The sequence below is a fragment of the Anomalospiza imberbis genome, chromosome 11 (genome assembly GCF_031753505.1).
Source record: "Anomalospiza imberbis isolate Cuckoo-Finch-1a 21T00152 chromosome 11, ASM3175350v1, whole genome shotgun sequence".
In the NCBI taxonomy this organism is placed as follows: domain Eukaryota; kingdom Metazoa; phylum Chordata; class Aves; order Passeriformes; family Viduidae; genus Anomalospiza; species Anomalospiza imberbis.
This window is the reverse complement of record NC_089691.1, coordinates 12,763,449-12,779,364: the sequence shown is the minus strand read 5'-3', so window position 1 is coordinate 12,779,364 and position 15,916 is coordinate 12,763,449. Positions and strand designations below refer to the sequence as shown.

Below are 15,916 nucleotides of genomic sequence, written 5' to 3'. Positions count from 1 at the left end.
CACACACATAAATAAAGTGGGTAAAAAAAAAAGAGTTATGCAGTGGATTTGCGGGTTGCTTTTTTCTTGCCACGGCTCTGCCTGCTTTTAGTTCTAACTTGTCAGGTAGAACTTTTTGGTTTTTTTCATATCCATTCAGGGTTGAGCAACACAATTTTAATAGGGCTTCAGGAAAATCAGTGTTTCCTAACCAAGAACGTTTTGCCACCCATATGTTTCAGGTTAGAATTAAAGCCTCTCCCACAGTCACCATCCACTCATTAACAATTGCTCTGGAATGAGTCCAGGAGCTGCCTGTGTTGGTCTGGGTGATGATCAGGCACTAGGCTGTGGCCAGTGACTCCTCAGGTCCTTGCTCCAGGGTGGCAATCTGGTGCTACCAAGGACATGTCAGGGAGGCTTTTGGGGCTGGAAGCAGCCAATTCTCACTGAAATTGAAGAAGCAATGGAGTCCTCCAGATAATAAGATGCTGAAGAGTCAGGAGCTGAGGACATGGATCAAACATTTGAAAAATGTCACTAGGCCTCACCTTTATAAATGATCTGCCTTCTTGTTGGAGAAGGGAAAAGGGGAGGTCAAGTTCCCCATGATGCCTTATTCAAGGACCTGCCAGCTCTAAAACTCCTGAATCTCAGCTGTGTTGAGTGCCTGCTGGCCTTGGATGTTTCATTGCTCCCAGTTCTGCTCTGGTGTCCCAGAGGCACTGCAAAGCTGAGGCCCCTGCATGGATTCCACACATGGCTGAAGGTCCCTAACAGAGAAAGCTGAACAGCTCTGGGCTGCCAGGCATGGGGAAAAACACTCCCTTAAGAAAAAAGTAGCTGTAGCATCCCCTTTCCCCAAACTTCCTCTTCCTTTTTTTTGTCACGAAGGACAAATTGCCTGGTGCTGCTGAGCTGGAGAGGCTGTGCACGGCAGCTCCCCAGCAGGGAGGTTTCAGGACACACTGCCCTGCCTTGGGTGTCACTGCTTTATCCCCTGCTGCTGCCTCTGTGCTGCCAGCTCTGCTTGGCCAGGGCACCCAGGGGTGACAACTGCAGCAGCAGCAGCTGAGGGGGCCTGTAGGAAAAGCAAATCATCTGACTGCCAGTCCCAGTTTGAGGGGCACCTTAGAGGATGTGTACATATATATTTTAATAACTTGGGCTTAGCGCTTTACTTTGCAAAGCTTTAATAGCTCAAATTTGGCACTGGCTTGAGCAGTCCTGGCACGTAACTCCTCCTGCCTCAACACCATGTTTCCTCCTCCTTGCTGCATCGTCCCCCCCACCTCAGAGAGGTCCTCTCTGGAGCTTGGTGCTTGTGCTGGTCTTGGGAATCAAGTAAGGCTAGTGCTAAAGCCAAGCAGCTGGGAACACCCCAGCCCTCTACAGGATCCTGAACATGTGAAACTCCTTCTGCCTTTCTCTTAATAACACAGATTTGGCCCTGCTTCCTGCAATCCTGCAAAAGACCTAGATTGGAGCCAGTGACTGGTGCAAGGGACCCCAGTGACACTCCTCCAGCATCAAATCCCAGTGCCCAATGCACAGGTGCTTCTCTGCTGTGTGCTTGCAGCAAAGCCCTGGCACTGTCATGTCCCTTCGCTGGGGGATTTCTGGGCAGAACTCAGCTTAATCTGGTTGTCACTGTTGACAGAGGACAGGGATGGGAACACGTAATGGATGCCATCTGTGCCCTACTTGTGGGATTCAGCTGTGCCAAGGTGACCCATGCTGCTCCTTGCCTGTGCTGGGCTTGGGGGTTCCCCCCTTGCAGGAGGCACTGGGGCTCAGAGGTGGTGTGGGGAAATCACAGAGGGCACAGAGGGCTCCTGCTGCTCTCCAGGGCACCCCTTGGTGGGCAGCCAAGCATCAGCCTTGTCCCTGTGGACTTAGTGCAGGGAATGCACTTAAGACTTAAAATTGCTTCCAGCCTCAAGAGAAATGATATAACCAAAGGAAATGGTTTCAATAAAAGGGGATTTTTTCCTTTTTTTTTAAGGGCAGTGAGAGGCTAGTTATTTGGCTGCTCAGCCTGTTTACTCTTTCTGTTTCCTCTTTTTTTTCTTCTCTTTGCAAATGAGAAAGGGTCTTTGCTAACAAAGTTTATATGTAACCCTGGAGCACAGCTTGGATCAGCATTACTTAACTCTGTCTGAACTTGCTCCTCTAAGAAAGCACCCCCAGCCCTTCCAGTGAGTGGGCAGCACTGCTCTGTCCCCTGGCAACAGCTGCCCCAGCCATCCCAGCAGGGCCAGAAGCCCCTGAGTTGTCTGGGCATCCTCTCCCTTCCCTCCCCTTCAAAGCAGAAATTTTATGCTTAAATACCTGCAGGCTCCTCAGCTTGTAAGAATTTTCAGTACATCAGAGCAGGCCCTACCTGATTTTATGTTCCTGTGGTGTTGTGTTGGAGCAATTTGGTCAGGGAGGAGATTTGGGGAGGGGGTTGTTTGACTCCCTTTTCTTCCACAGATTTCAGTTTCAGAGCAGACTTGTGTGGGTAGCAGAGCCCAGACAGGGTGGGAACATTTCACAGGGACTTCTGTCTAACCCAGCAGGGAAGTCACTGCCAGCAGCGGGCCTGGCTTCTCTGCTGCTGTGTCTGTGTCATTACTGTGCCCAGCTGGTCACAGGGCTGGACACACCCTGCCAGAGACACCAGCACCTCAGTTTCAGCTGACAGTGACTTTTATTTGTATTTAGTCCTCACAGCTCCCAAATAAGCAACAGCATTAAAAAAGGAAGAGGTGGAAGAAGAGAGGTTCTTTCATGGTGCTCTTTAGTCCTTGGCTGCTGAGCTGCCGCTTTGGGCTCAGTGCTGGTCCTGGACTCAGAAACCTATCCAAGGCTGTGAGGTGCTTGTGGAAGGCTTGCCTTGCTGTAATCTTTAGAGGGAATAAAGTAAGATGGGGAGTGTTGGCAGAGAATGAGATTGGCTATTTTTGAACCCTGTGCAGCCATCAGCCAGCTGATCTCAACTCTAGTAGTGGGCAGTGAAACAATTTTTTTTTTTTTTGTCCCATGGTTTTATTTCCCACTGTATTAGCGGTGCAGGTAGGCTCACTCCTGACATCAGTCACTAGCTGTGTCCCAATAAAATAAATCTCAGGTTCATGTCAGTGTTGTGGGATGGGGCTGAGGAAGAGCACTGGAGTTTGTGAGGGGATGGGTGCCCTGGAGCACCACATGTGCTGGGGTGCTGGGGTGGCTGCTGGGACCTTGGGGAGATCCCAGATGAACTAGGGAGGAAGGGCTGCCAGGGGTTCCCCCATTCCTGGGTGCATAAGGGTTTTTCTTTGCAAGCAAAAAAGGGGCTGTCACCATCTGTAGATGCAGATGGAACAGGGGTTTGTTTTCAGGGATAGTCAAATAATTTATTTTTCTCCCCCCACTGCTTCCACTCATTGCCTCCATCCTAACACAGTAATTTTCCAGAAACTCTCTGTGAGATGGAGCTTCCTTACCAGGGACAAGCTAAGTGCCAGCCAGCAAACACAGTAAGTCTGAAAAGCCTCCTTCAAGGGAGACACTGCTTCCAAGACATACTTGAACACGCTTTTTTTTTTTTTTTTTTTGCTCTTCAATGACAGTCTATTTAATTCTCCAGCTGGCAAACAACCCAATCTGTGGTGCACAGGAAAGTCTGGAAGGAAACCTCCTGATTACTTCACTGAAGCTCCATTTTGTTCCACTGGAAGGAGAAACTCAACAGCTTCACATGGGCCATGAGGGATGGGGCCAGGAGCTCCATAGCACTGCAAACCCACAGCACAGGCAGAGGGCTCAGCACACTCAGAAGGCTGGAGCTGCTGGGGGCACTTGGAGGAAGGGGCTGGCTCTTCATTAACTCCTGAGCCACGCTGGACTGTAGCAAAGCTCACCCGTGCAGCAAGGGAAGGTGCTCTCTCTTTTATGCTGGGGAGTATATGAGTATTTATATAAAAAATGGGATGGTGTACGGACACACATAGGTAGACAAACAAAAACCAAATGTCTATTAAGTATTATATATATATAAATGTAATCACTCAATATATATAATACGTAGATTGGCCCAGCAGTAATCCTATTATACATTATAATATAATTATTATTTTCATTGCATATTTGTGCACACATGAACGTATCAAAGTGAGGCTGTTCTTGTTTCCTGTGTCCCTGGTGCTCTGAGAGCTCCCCAGTATCTCCCAAGCCTTGGGTGAGACTCCAGGACCAACCTGACTTATTTAGAGTCTCTTGTCCCCAAGCTCTGCAGCCTGAGGTCAGGATGGGAACCTTTCAGGGGGCTGGGGGGACATGATTACCATGATTACCATGATTACCATGATTACCGTGGTGCTCTCTTCAGCGAGGCCAGGACTGGCACCTTCAGCTGGTCACATTCCCTGCTCAGAGCGCTGCTCGGACAGGGCCGAGGGGGTGATGCCCTGCCCTGCTCCTGGGGGCAGACCCCGGGCATCCCCTTGTAGGTCATGTCCTGGCTGCACATCAGCCACTGCCACATTCCCACTTCCAAGTGGAGGAGAAAACCAAACCCAGTAACACGTTAGAGATGGCCCAGGCCCCCTTGATATTTTCTCCTCTAAAAAGAAAAAGGGACGCAGTGAAAGAGTTTGAAAAGCATAACCAACCAGGAGCCCTCAGAGAAATTGTTCCCAGCACGCGTGCAGGGAATCACACCGCCTGTAGTTGGGATCACCGGTCACACGGGGTCCTCCTAGCTCCGTCCTGCTCCCGTCCTCCAGCGCTTTCGGAAGGACCGGCAAGGGTCGGACCGTGCCTGCGGAGAGGGTGGCGGCTGCTGGCCCCGGCCCCACGGCATCCTGATCCCACAGCATCCTGACCCCGCAGCATCCTGACCCCACAGCATCCTGATCCCAAAGCATCCCGATCCCACAGCATCCTGATCCCACAGCATCCTGACCCCGCAGCATCCAGACCCCGCAGCATCCAGACCCCGCAGCATCCTTACCCGACAGCATCCCGATCCCACAGCATCCCGATCCCACAGCATCCTGACCCCACAGCATCCCGATCCCACAGCATCCTGACCGCACAGCATCCTTACCCCACAGCATCCTGATCCCACAGCATCCCGATCCCAACAGCATCCTGACCCCACAGCATCCCGATCCCACAGCATCCCGGCCCCACAGCATCCTGACCGCACAGCATCCTGACCCCAGAGCATCCTGACCCCACAGCATCCCGATCCCACAGCATCCCAGCCCCACAGCATCCCGATCCCACAGAATCCTGGCCCCACAGCATCCCGACCCCACAGCATCCCGATCCCACAGCATCCCAGCCCCACAGCATCCCGATCCCACAGCATCCTGACCCCACAGCATCCCGATCCCACAGCATCCTGACCGCACAGCATCCTTACCCCACAGCATCCTGACCCCACAGCATCCCGATCCCAACAGCATCCTGACCCCACAGCATCCCGATCCCACAGCATCCCGGCCCCACAGCATCCTGACCGCACAGCATCCTGACCCCAGAGCATCCTGACCCCACAGCATCCCGATCCCACAGCATCCCAGCCCCACAGCATCCCGATCCCACAGCATCCCAATCCCACAGCATCCCAGCCCCACAGCATCCCGATCCCACAGAATCCTGGCCCCACAGCATCCCGATCCCACAGCATCCCGATCCCACAGCATCCTTACCCGACAGCATCCCGATCCCACAGCATCCTGACCCCACAGCATCCCGGCCCCACAGCATCTCAGCCCCACAGCATCCTGACCTCCGTCCCACAGCATCCCAGCCCTACAGCATCTTGATCCTCTTCCTGCAGCATCCTGAGCCCATCCTGCAGCATCCTGACTCCAGAGCTGGCCCCAGAACACCCTGGTCCCAGCAATTCGGCTTTGGCACGAGCTGAGCAATTCCTGTCCCAAAATGCTCTAGTCCAGGCTGAAAGTGTTCACTTCAGAAATGCACAGTGCCCCTTTTCTGTTTGCATGGTTAGGTTTTCCTTTGGAAAGCTTTGGGTTTAGGCAGAGAGGAAGCCAAGGGTATGACCTAAATGGTTTGGATTGTGGATGTTGTCTGTTGGGATTTTATAGAAGCAGCCCAAAGGTGGGTATTTCTAAAGGTCCTACATGACTCAAACCACAACTTTACAGGGTCCCGCTTTCAGAAGATCATGACCAAGGCTGCATTTGGTCCATACGTGTGTGGCTGGGCTGTTGATTGGGTCAGGTCTGATGGGGATGCCAGGACAGGCTGCCAGTCAAACAGCCATTCACATCTGGGACCACCTCCCCATTGCCACTGTTGCAGGAAAGATTAGAAGCCACCTGGATGAAGAAAAAAGCCCAGAGGCTTCTGTTCCCTCCCTTTCACACCAAAGAAAGCCCAAAGCAGCTCCCAGCCAGCCAGATATTGTCTAAACACCCACAGACAGCACAGTTGGGAGTGAGTGTATCTGTCCTTGCCACTCGCTGTGCCATCAGCTCTTTAGAGGTACTGGCAGGGAAAAGTATTTAGGAAAAATAAAAACAAAAAAAAAACCACCCAAAAATCCATCCATTTATGACCCTGCATCTAACCCCAAATTATGATTCATGACCAAAAGAGATGAAAAGATCTTGCAGTGATTTGAACAATGACTTTTCCAAGCAGAGGCAGCTCTAAGCACAAGACTCCTGAGAAAGCAGGAGGAATGGTCTCCAAGCCTGAACGCTGCAGATGAAATTTGTTGCATCATATAATCTGTTTTTGTGCTTTGTGTTTCGACTAGACAGGGAGATACCAAGACAGCATGAGAAAGGCCATTTCTTCAAGATCTCCAGTGCAGATTGGGAGAATCACTCACACTGCCAGGATCCACAGCAGCTTCATTTACTTTTCTTTTTCATTGCTTTGCTAAAGCCAATCTCCAATGGAGCAAGCAAGGAGGGAGTGTCAGCATATAGATGCCAGTCAGAGGCAGAGAGGAAAAAGGTTAAGATATAACAGCTGAAAGTTGTTAGATGGAAACACCATTTTTTACAGATACTGAGAGCACTGTGGTTTCATAAAACCTCCCATTGTATTGCACTAATAAGTCAAGTGTTTGCAGCCAAGCCAGGAGACACACTCTACAGCATCTATTACCAGTGTGTTTATTTACAAAGGCAGCCAGCAAGCCAAAGTCAAACAGAAAAGAGGAAAGACTGAAATATGGACTGGCTTTTATTTAAAATCCTAGGCCTTAGTTTGTCATTTTCTTTTGTGTTTCACTCAGTTCTCTCTGTTTTTTCTCCAAGGAATGATTATCCAAAGGCAACCAGGAAAAGAACTGTTTCCCTCTAGGTGTCTCTCTCCCTGTTTTTATCCTCAGAATTTTTCCTTTCTCTCTCTCTCACACACACACACACAAACATACACACACAGACTCTTCTGGCCTCCCAGTCCATTATTTCTTCATTACCACCCACATCCCAGCCCAGTGTTCTCCCAAACACTTTATAACTTTTATAAAGGGGCTGCACCCAGGAGCAGCCCATGCTGTCATGGGAAGAGTAGCCAGCACTGCCAGCAGGGCCCTGTCTGACCAGCAGTACCATGGGCAGGACATCGTGGATGAAGTGATTTCATCAGAGCAGACACCTGCACCCATGCTGTCTATATGGCTTTACAACTGTTGTCACCTGCTTTCAAAAAATGGGAGGTGTGGGGCCTGGATTTAATGGATTTGACCAGAAATCCAGAGACATGTACACATAGGCACTGATCATTCTGCTGTGGTAGTTCAGGGGAAAGACTGAGGACCTGCTGCAAGCCTTTCCTCTCTATCTTTGGAGTATTTTGCACCCCAACTGAGAACACATGGAAGGAGAGGAACAAAAAATCCCTCCAGGGAGAAAAATGTGGTCAGAGTAACACACCTCTGTGTGTTATATCCCCCTCAGTAGGGGATGGCACGAAGGACAGAGGAGAACAAGACAAAAAGAAAAAGTGGGAGCAATTTTAAATAAAAGGAAAAAGTTACATTAAATTATTGCTTTATTTCTGGCTCTATGCAAGTCTCTGATACACTCCACTCTGACCCCTGAGTCTCCATATCTGCCCCCAGATGGCCCAGTAGGGAGGAGAAAGACCTGAAGGGATCCTGCCCGAAAATGGAGCCTTCCCAAGATTTGGATCTACAGAGGAGTCTCTTAGTTACAAGAAAGTCCTCAACCAAGGCAAGAAGTGTCCAGTCCCACCACCATTCCCTGTAGATATCGAAGGCTGGGAGGGAAAGGGAAGGAAAATCTCCAGCCCCAGGGTATTGAGAAGTGTTCTTCCTCCAGAGCATGCATGAACAAGGCATCAGGAGGTGGAGCAGACCCTAACAAAAGGGCACAGGGAAGAAGTCAACCAAGAGATGAGCTCAAGGCAGGAGGAGAGGAATTGTGGAAAGGTGAGAGTTATCCAGCTCTCCCTCACCTCTTCCCCTGCAGCCCCTGCCTCACCGGATGCGGAGGTATGATGGGATGGAGTAATTGAATAGCAAGTAGTCCATTTTGTATAAATTAAAGAGTCTCCTTTGGTAGAAGGGGCTAATGTCCTGGAAGAACTGGGCTGTCATGTCGTCTGTCGTCCTGGTGGTCTTGGAAGAAGCCGGGAACTTGATGCTCGTGTCGGCCCCCACCAGCTGCAGGATGTAGTTGGCGTCTTCGGCCAAAGTCTCGTACTTGCCCACCACGTCGTAGTGGATGATGCAGGGGTGGCAGAGCGAGTGCACCCGCTCCCAGTGCTCGTTGAAAGGCTCCTCCTGCTGCGTCCGCGGATCCAGCAGGTAGTACACGAACTCCTCGAAGCGCACGTCGTCCCCCCGCTCCAGGGCCCGGTCGCTGGGCTCCTGCCGGTGCCGCCGGATGATCTTGGTCCCGTAGCGCTTGTGGAAAGCCGTGTTGTAGCTGAGCGTGAACTTGTTGCGATAGGCCGAGACCAGCCGCTCGAAGGGCTCCCGCACGAAGACAAACTTGAGGTAGCTGCGCAGGCGGGCGTTGATCTCGGGAACACTGTACTCGGACAGGGTGCGCAGGTTGGAGGGCACGTGGGCCTCGTGGGCGGGGATTTCCAGGGGGTCCTGGTACTTGCCTTGCCCCGTCAGGACCATCATCACCCGCTTCCAGTTAGTGCAGGCCACTTTGGGCACGTAGCAGTACAGCAGCCCGTGCGTGTCGTCCACCACCAAGTGCCGCAAGTCGTCCGGCTGCAGGAGACGCCGCTTGCGGGTGTAACGGCTGCAGATGTTGCTCAACATCTCCCGTCTCTGCTGGTGAACTGCCTGCAGGGATGACTGCTCAAACTGGGGAGAAAAAACCCAACAGAGATGGTCACCAGCTTGCCCAAGCTGACTGTGGCCTACACACAACGATTGTCCCACAATTGTCCCCACTGTCTCCCCTTTACTGGGTTGGTCAGTCACCCATGTGGGATTTTGGAGACAGCATTCACTTTGAACACATCTTGATTTGGTGCACTTTATCCTTGGACAGGCTGGCATCAAAAGAAAGGACAAAATGTGATAAGGAGCTGGATGAGGAGAAAAATCGAAGGGGGTGAGGGAAGAAGGGGTGGTGCAGAGAGGGTCAATAACAGAGCATTTTTTTAAAGCAGACACACACACACTGGGCTAACGTGCTCTCCGTCACTCCAGTCTGGGGGGGGATGTATGGCCCCAGGGGCAGAAAGCACAGCCTGTTTGCTGGCACAGGGCCCTGCACACCTCCTGCTGCTACGGGGTATGGCTGCCTCACACTGACACCCACACACATGTGCTTGCTGTGAACACCCAGCCAAGGGCAGAAACGTGGCAGAACATTTGGACATGCTGGATGGAAATGGCCTGGGTGTTCTGCCAAGGAAAGGCAAATGGAAATGGTCTCTAACACTGATGATCAAACCCTGGTGACCAGGAGGGGAGCTGGAGATGAGGTGGGGTGGCAGGTATGATGGAGAGGAGCAAGGAGCTGAGTAGGTAGTGCTGGGGCCCTTCCTGAGAGCTTTGGGTTCCTTCTCCTGAGGGACTTCTTCCACACAGGCCAGTCCAACGCCTCAGTTCTGGCCAAAGTTTCCTTTGGTCGCACGGACAAGGAACCAACACATGGTCCTTTAACCCTTCTGACCCTCACATCAAGAACTGGCAGCTGCTGCAGTGACTTACCAGAAGCCCAGAGTCCCTTAACCCCTGATCCAGCTGAAACCCCCTTACAGATCTGGGGACGTGACCTCTCCTGTCATGGTTTTTGTCAGAAATTCCAAAATGTCATTAGAACATCTGGCAAAGGAAACCATTTCCAGGAAGTCAGAAGGGGAAGGTCCCCTCCTCCTCCTGCCCACTACATCCCTATTTTGCTCACAAGGGTTGGGAAATTTCATCTTCCTCATTGCTGGGAACATCCAACAGGCTCGCCTGGGAACGGCAGCACCAAGCACCCGCTAAGCTGGGGTGGCCCTGACCCTGCAGGGCTGTGGCTTTAATGCCATGTAGTGACCACCACCTCCCAACATCACGGTGGCTCCCACTTTAGGATTGTAAAGACAATCCTGCCAGGGCCAGAGGGTGCCACAGCAAACAGCTCTGCAGTTGCACAGATGGTAAGCTGGTAAGCTCCAGATGAAGGGCAAGGGCAGGCCTTGCTGCCTACACGGCTGCTGAGAGCTGCCACTGCCCAGGCATGCTAAAGGACACCCTTGGCCAGGCTTCAGGTGCCCCTCACTGCTCCCTGGGGACTAATGAAGTGTTTGGAGGGACAGTTGTATGGGCTTGTAAAGCTCCAGCCAGGAGCTGGGATACTAAGACAAACTGTCCATCCTGTGGATGATCCAGCAGACCTGACATCTTCAGAGAGACACTAACGTCTGGGCAAAAACTTCTGCAATGGATGAACCACTCTCAGACTCTTTTGGATATTATTTCCACAAAAGAAATAACCTTGTCCAGTTCACCTTAGTGACCACTTTCTCCAGGAACCTGTATGGGCAGTAATGTGAGTCAGGGACAGGAGAAAGCATCCCATCCTTACTGCTTCCAACAGGGACATGATAAGGGAAAATGCCAAAACAAACAAAATTCAGGTGAACAGATGCTAACTGCCAGCAAGGTATGACTCTGACATTGTTGGCTACTAGGCTACAAAAAAAATACAGCACCTAGGGAGGTGATAACCACAGCTGAAGAAGCATTCTCATGCTGCCTTGCAACACAGCCAAACCTTTCAGTAGAAATTTCTTTTGTTTGGAGCTTCCCTGTCAGCTTTCAGAATTGGAAAACCTTTTTTGCAAGGGCTTAGAAAAAGAGGCATTTTAGTAATGTGATTTTTTTCAGGTGTTTTTCCCTGCACTTGCATAATTCAAAACTATTGGACCAGAGAGACAGACAGACAGACACTGTCTGCAGGCATGGCAACAAATAAATGTGACTACTTTTCAGCAGCCGCCCACTGGAATAAATGAATGTCTTGCAGTTATTTCAGAGCAAAATTGCTCCCTTCATTTCCTTCTCTTTAAAAGCCAGGGAAATTAAGTATCACTTTTAAGGAAATAGCACCATGACATTCCAGCAGCATCAGGGTTTGCTGGCATCATGGCCTAGGGAGTCCATATTTGTAATTTTTCAGAGAGCAAATGTACTTTGGCTGCTTACAGACATAGGAGCACCAACCTAGACAGTGACACAAAGCGACACATATGGGAAGAGCTGACTCTGGCTGCATGGGGCACTGCCCACGGGCACTGGGGAGGCAGCAGGGATGGCAGCCCACTGAGGAGCCACCAGCATTGCCCTCTGCTCTTGGGGGCTGCAGCAGATGGCAGCCCCATGGACATGGGGAGATGCAGGGCACATTTGGTGGCTGGGGCACGTGGCATGGCACCCGTTGAAGGGTGGTTTCCCACAGGCCTTCCTGCAGGGAAGTTGTGGGTGAAGATCCCTCTCCAAAGGAAGTGTGGCTGAATTAGGGGAAAACTGCCTGCCCAGGGGGAAATGCAGCAGAAAGAAACAAACACTTTTTACAGCTCTGACCACAAGCCCCACTGTGAAGGGTAAGCAGGACACCTTCTCTAATTCCTGCACTGGGACGGACTCACTAAGCCCACCTGGAGGGGAGTGATCCTTTGCCCAGGCTGTGCCTGGCTGCTCATTTCTCAGCAGGTATAGCTGGCACAGCTCAGAGTGATGGAGAGGCCTGAGATGTTCCAGGATTATAATCCCCTATGGCTGAGTCCAGCTATATCTATGTAAACATAAATATGTGCACATACCTATGTGTGTGTATGTATATATAGCAGCTAACACAGAAATATCTGTCAATTATTAGTTCAGGAAGGGCAGCAATGAAGCTCTTGCCCAGCTATGATGGCACAGAGTTGGCTTTGGAATGTTCAGATGGCAAAGTCTCCCAGGTTTGCCCAGCTGTGGCTCAGCCCACTGGTAATTAAAATATTTACCCAAGCACCAGCAAGGGCCATAAGCAGTGTTTATCAAGCTACACCCCCAAGCAGTGCGGTCTTGTCTTTTAGACAGAGCCAGAGGACCCTTCAGCTGCAAGGACCCTGAGGGTGGCTGGTCCTGGCACAACGCCCCACACACCAGAGGAGTGGAAGAAAGGGTCAGCACTCAGTGCTCCACTTGATCTTCGCCCCACCACTTCTCTGTCCCTGTCCCCTTACCTGGTCACTCTCATACAGGGCCTGGAGTGGGCTGCGACCAGCCTTGCCTTGCCAGGTGGATCTCATATCTTCGGAGGCTGAAAAAGGAGTGAGGAAAATCAGAGGGGTTGGAAGGGTCTGCTTCCCATACTTTCTCTTGAGATGCCCAAACTGGGATAAGATAACCTCTCCCAAGAAGAGACAAACCCATTTGCCCTGGAAGTGACGCTCAAGCAATGCTCTTCCCTCCCCCTTACTTTGTAACAAAATCCGCAGCTAGGATTCAAAAGGTCCAGACCTATTTTTTATCAAATTAAACACCATAAATAAAGGTTACAATTACAATTTCAAGAGCAACTAGGAAAAGTTTGATCCATATGCTTCTGGGAAATGCCACTTTGTCCAGGCTGTATGTTTGAGGGAATGACACAGAGGAGACAGGACCCTGCCAGCATTGCCACAGCCCTGTGAGGGGTGAGATAGCCCCTGTGCTTGGCAGAGGTGAAGGGCAGATCCAACACTGGCAGCTCTGTGCTGAGCCCCCACAGACTCAGAGTTCGCACTTCCAGGCTCAGAGACACGGACAGGAGCACACAAATTGGTCAGGTGCTTTGTCTGGCCGGTAAATCTACTGAAGTTCTTATTTGCTATTTATATTTTTTTTTCATCCCTTCTAAACCAGCCACAGCTCCTCTGGTGTTTGAAGCTGAAGACAGCCTCCCAGGCAGTCCTTGCCCCCTCCCTGCCCTGCAGATCAGCTGTTTCATTTTGGAGGTCCATTTGCAGCAGCACCAAACCCAAGGCTGGATGTGGCCAGCCATAATTGCAGCACCAGAGACCCAACCAGTGACAGCTGCTCAAGTTCTTGTGCTCATAAATTATTTAGGGATGCAACCACCTTCCAGGCTAGGAAGCATCTGCTTCAGCTCAGCCTCTGAGGTCCCCTCAGGGACCTGTTTCCAGCAGAGTGGTGGCAGAACCTTGTGGCCTGGATATCCCAAACCCACCACAGGGAGCCAGCCAAGGCAGGGGCACAGGCTCTCACTTGCAGCAACCCTTTCAAGCAGCTCTTCCATCACTCACCCACCCTCTGCTTCTTGGCTCTGACTCTCTCCATTGGCAGAGGATGCCACGACAGTTTCCACATGACAAGGTTTGTAACCATGGGGGTTGTGCAGCCCTGGAGTTGGCTTCCACAGAAGGAATCCCACCATGAGTTTTAAAATGGAGAATTATGTTTCTTTCTGAAGGGGAAGATAGGACACATTGTTCAGGAGACTGTGGCCTGGGAGGCTCTTCCAGTCCTCCAAGTTCCTGGAAAAAGCATCTGCCACAAGACATTTCTGGCAACATGAAGGTTTCTAACAGAAGCTTTTTGCACGACAGTTTGGGGCTCCAGATCTTTCAATTCACTGACCATCACCAAACAACCCCACATTTGTTATACAAGTCCCAGATGGCATCTATAAAACCAAAATAACCAGAAGGGAAAATCCAGATCCTGTGTTCATTTTGACATGCTTGTATTTTGCTTAAATGAAAACTGCACCAAAGCACAAAGTCACCAGGGTTTCAGCTAAACATTATTCATTCCTGGAGCTGTAATTAGGAGGAAATGACTGCCTGACCTCACAAAATTTCATCAGCAGTGCCTGTACGCTTGCGCGTCCATGGGAAATGACACTTCCTGCAGCGCTGGATTGATCAAGATGTGACTCAACGAGAAGGTACAGTTTCTTCCTCAATCCTCTGTATCAGTTACCCCACAGGAGGGTGAAATAGCATCTGTGCCAGCGGGAGATAAGCAGAAAATCCAACGTACAGTTCTGAGCTGAGATGCTCACCCCAGAGGAGTCCTGTTTCACATTTCCAGGCTCAGCCCTCTGCAAATGACAGGGAATGAGACCTTGAAAACTCGACCGACTGCAGCTCACATCTGCAAACACAGAGCACTGAACTTGAGCCCCTTTCCCCTTTGGCTGGGGCTGATAAACTCCTCTTGGATGCAGGACTGTGACCCTGCTGAGGGCTGCCGGCAGTGCCTTGCAGCAGACACTGCTCCTATATTTAGTAAAAACAATGTGGAGGCGTTTGTTTTTGAGATTAACACGTGCATCAGCCAGAACCTTTCTCATGGGGACAGAAGCAAACCCCGGGTGGTTCAGGCTGACTTAAGGCTGTTAGAAATGCAAATAGTTCGTGCTGGTGCTGCACAGGGCAGCATGGAAACGTCCCAGGGAAAGGCTTCAGTGCCTGTTGCAGCGTCAGGTCACGGCCCCAGAGGAGCAGCAGCTTGGCAGGAGGCTCAACAAAAGGCAAATCTGCAGTAAAGAGGGGAGGGAGCAGAGGTCAGGCAGGTCATAGCCATGCTCTGACCTCTTCAGTCCTCTTTTTTTTTCAGAGGGACCTGCCTGGCCAGTGGCTGCTGCATCTCGCAGGGCTCTTGCCAACAGCCCCAGCAGAAACGCTGCAGAATGGATTTCCTCCAGCCCTTCCCCAGTGCTGATCTGGCAGAGAACAAGGAATCTTCTCTGGATAGCAGGAAACCGCCTGGGATCCCTACTATGCTCTTGCTGTACAGGGTTCCAGAAAAAAAAAAGGAAGAGATTAAAAAAAAAGGAAAAAAATAATCCCTGCCAGGCTGCTCCCGTGCAGCTGGAGGAGGCTGGGAGTGCTGAGCTGGCAGGGGAAGACACCGGCACTCAGCACTGGCTGCATCCTGAGGCCCGTGCGCTCCAAAGCGGTGACACCATCCCTGCCCAGGCGCCGCCAAACCCTCCAGAGCAAGGCCTGCCTGGCAGCAGGTTTTGGGTTTTTACACAGCTCCACTGCAGGAAGTCTGCCCGCTCAGAAACTGTCTGCTCACACTACACACGGCATCCCGAGGAGAAAAGCAGCCGGGATCCCGCCTGGGCCGTGACGGTGACTTCTGGAGCCGGGGTTAAGCCCTGTGGCAGATGCAGCATGAGGAGGGCATCATCTGCTGTGTCCCATGGGATGGAGTGTCCATTCTCCATAAGGATGGGTCAGAGCGGCTGAAGGTGTGTGAACAGAGACAAGTCCAGGCTGTCTGTGCCCAAAGCATCCCCAAAACATCTGGGATCACAGTGATAAGCAGGCCAGGGCTGCTGCAACACACTTGAGCCAGCAGCAGGCTAGAGACAGTGATTTAATTGAGTCCACCCCACTAAGATCAGCCTTTGACACCCAACACAGCCCTGCCCCATGACCCCAGGCTGTGGCCACCCCCTGTTCGCCAGCCCTGCAGCATCACTGCTCACACACTTATATG

The 15,916-nt window shown here is 51.3% G+C and overlaps 1 protein-coding gene and 1 long non-coding RNA gene across 3 annotated transcripts in view; one reads left to right on the top strand and one right to left on the bottom strand.

Moving 5' to 3' along the window:
- Nucleotides 1-7,968: 7,968 nt before the first annotated feature.
- The window catches only part of CHST13 (carbohydrate sulfotransferase 13), a 29,648-nt gene continuing 21,700 nt past the window's right edge, over nt 7,969-15,916 (bottom strand). Inside the window, exons 1-3 of one of the 2 annotated variants that reach the window (XM_068202007.1) lie at nt 14,253-14,541; nt 12,646-12,722; nt 7,969-9,280 (exon numbers count right to left, since the gene is read on the bottom strand). In XM_068202007.1, coding sequence (XP_068058108.1) covers nt 8,435-9,280; nt 12,646-12,711 — 912 coding nt within the window. In that variant the 5' untranslated portion in view covers nt 12,712-12,722; nt 14,253-14,541 and the 3' untranslated portion in view covers nt 7,969-8,434. Of the gene's footprint in view, nt 9,281-12,645; nt 12,723-14,252; nt 14,542-15,916 lie in introns of those variants that run through there. The other variant, XM_068202006.1, reaches the window with a different exon arrangement.
- Nucleotides 9,644-11,427, top strand: LOC137480760 (uncharacterized). Its single transcript, XR_011003071.1, has 2 exons — nt 9,644-9,882; nt 11,303-11,427. It is a non-coding gene; the product is annotated as an uncharacterized lncRNA (long non-coding RNA).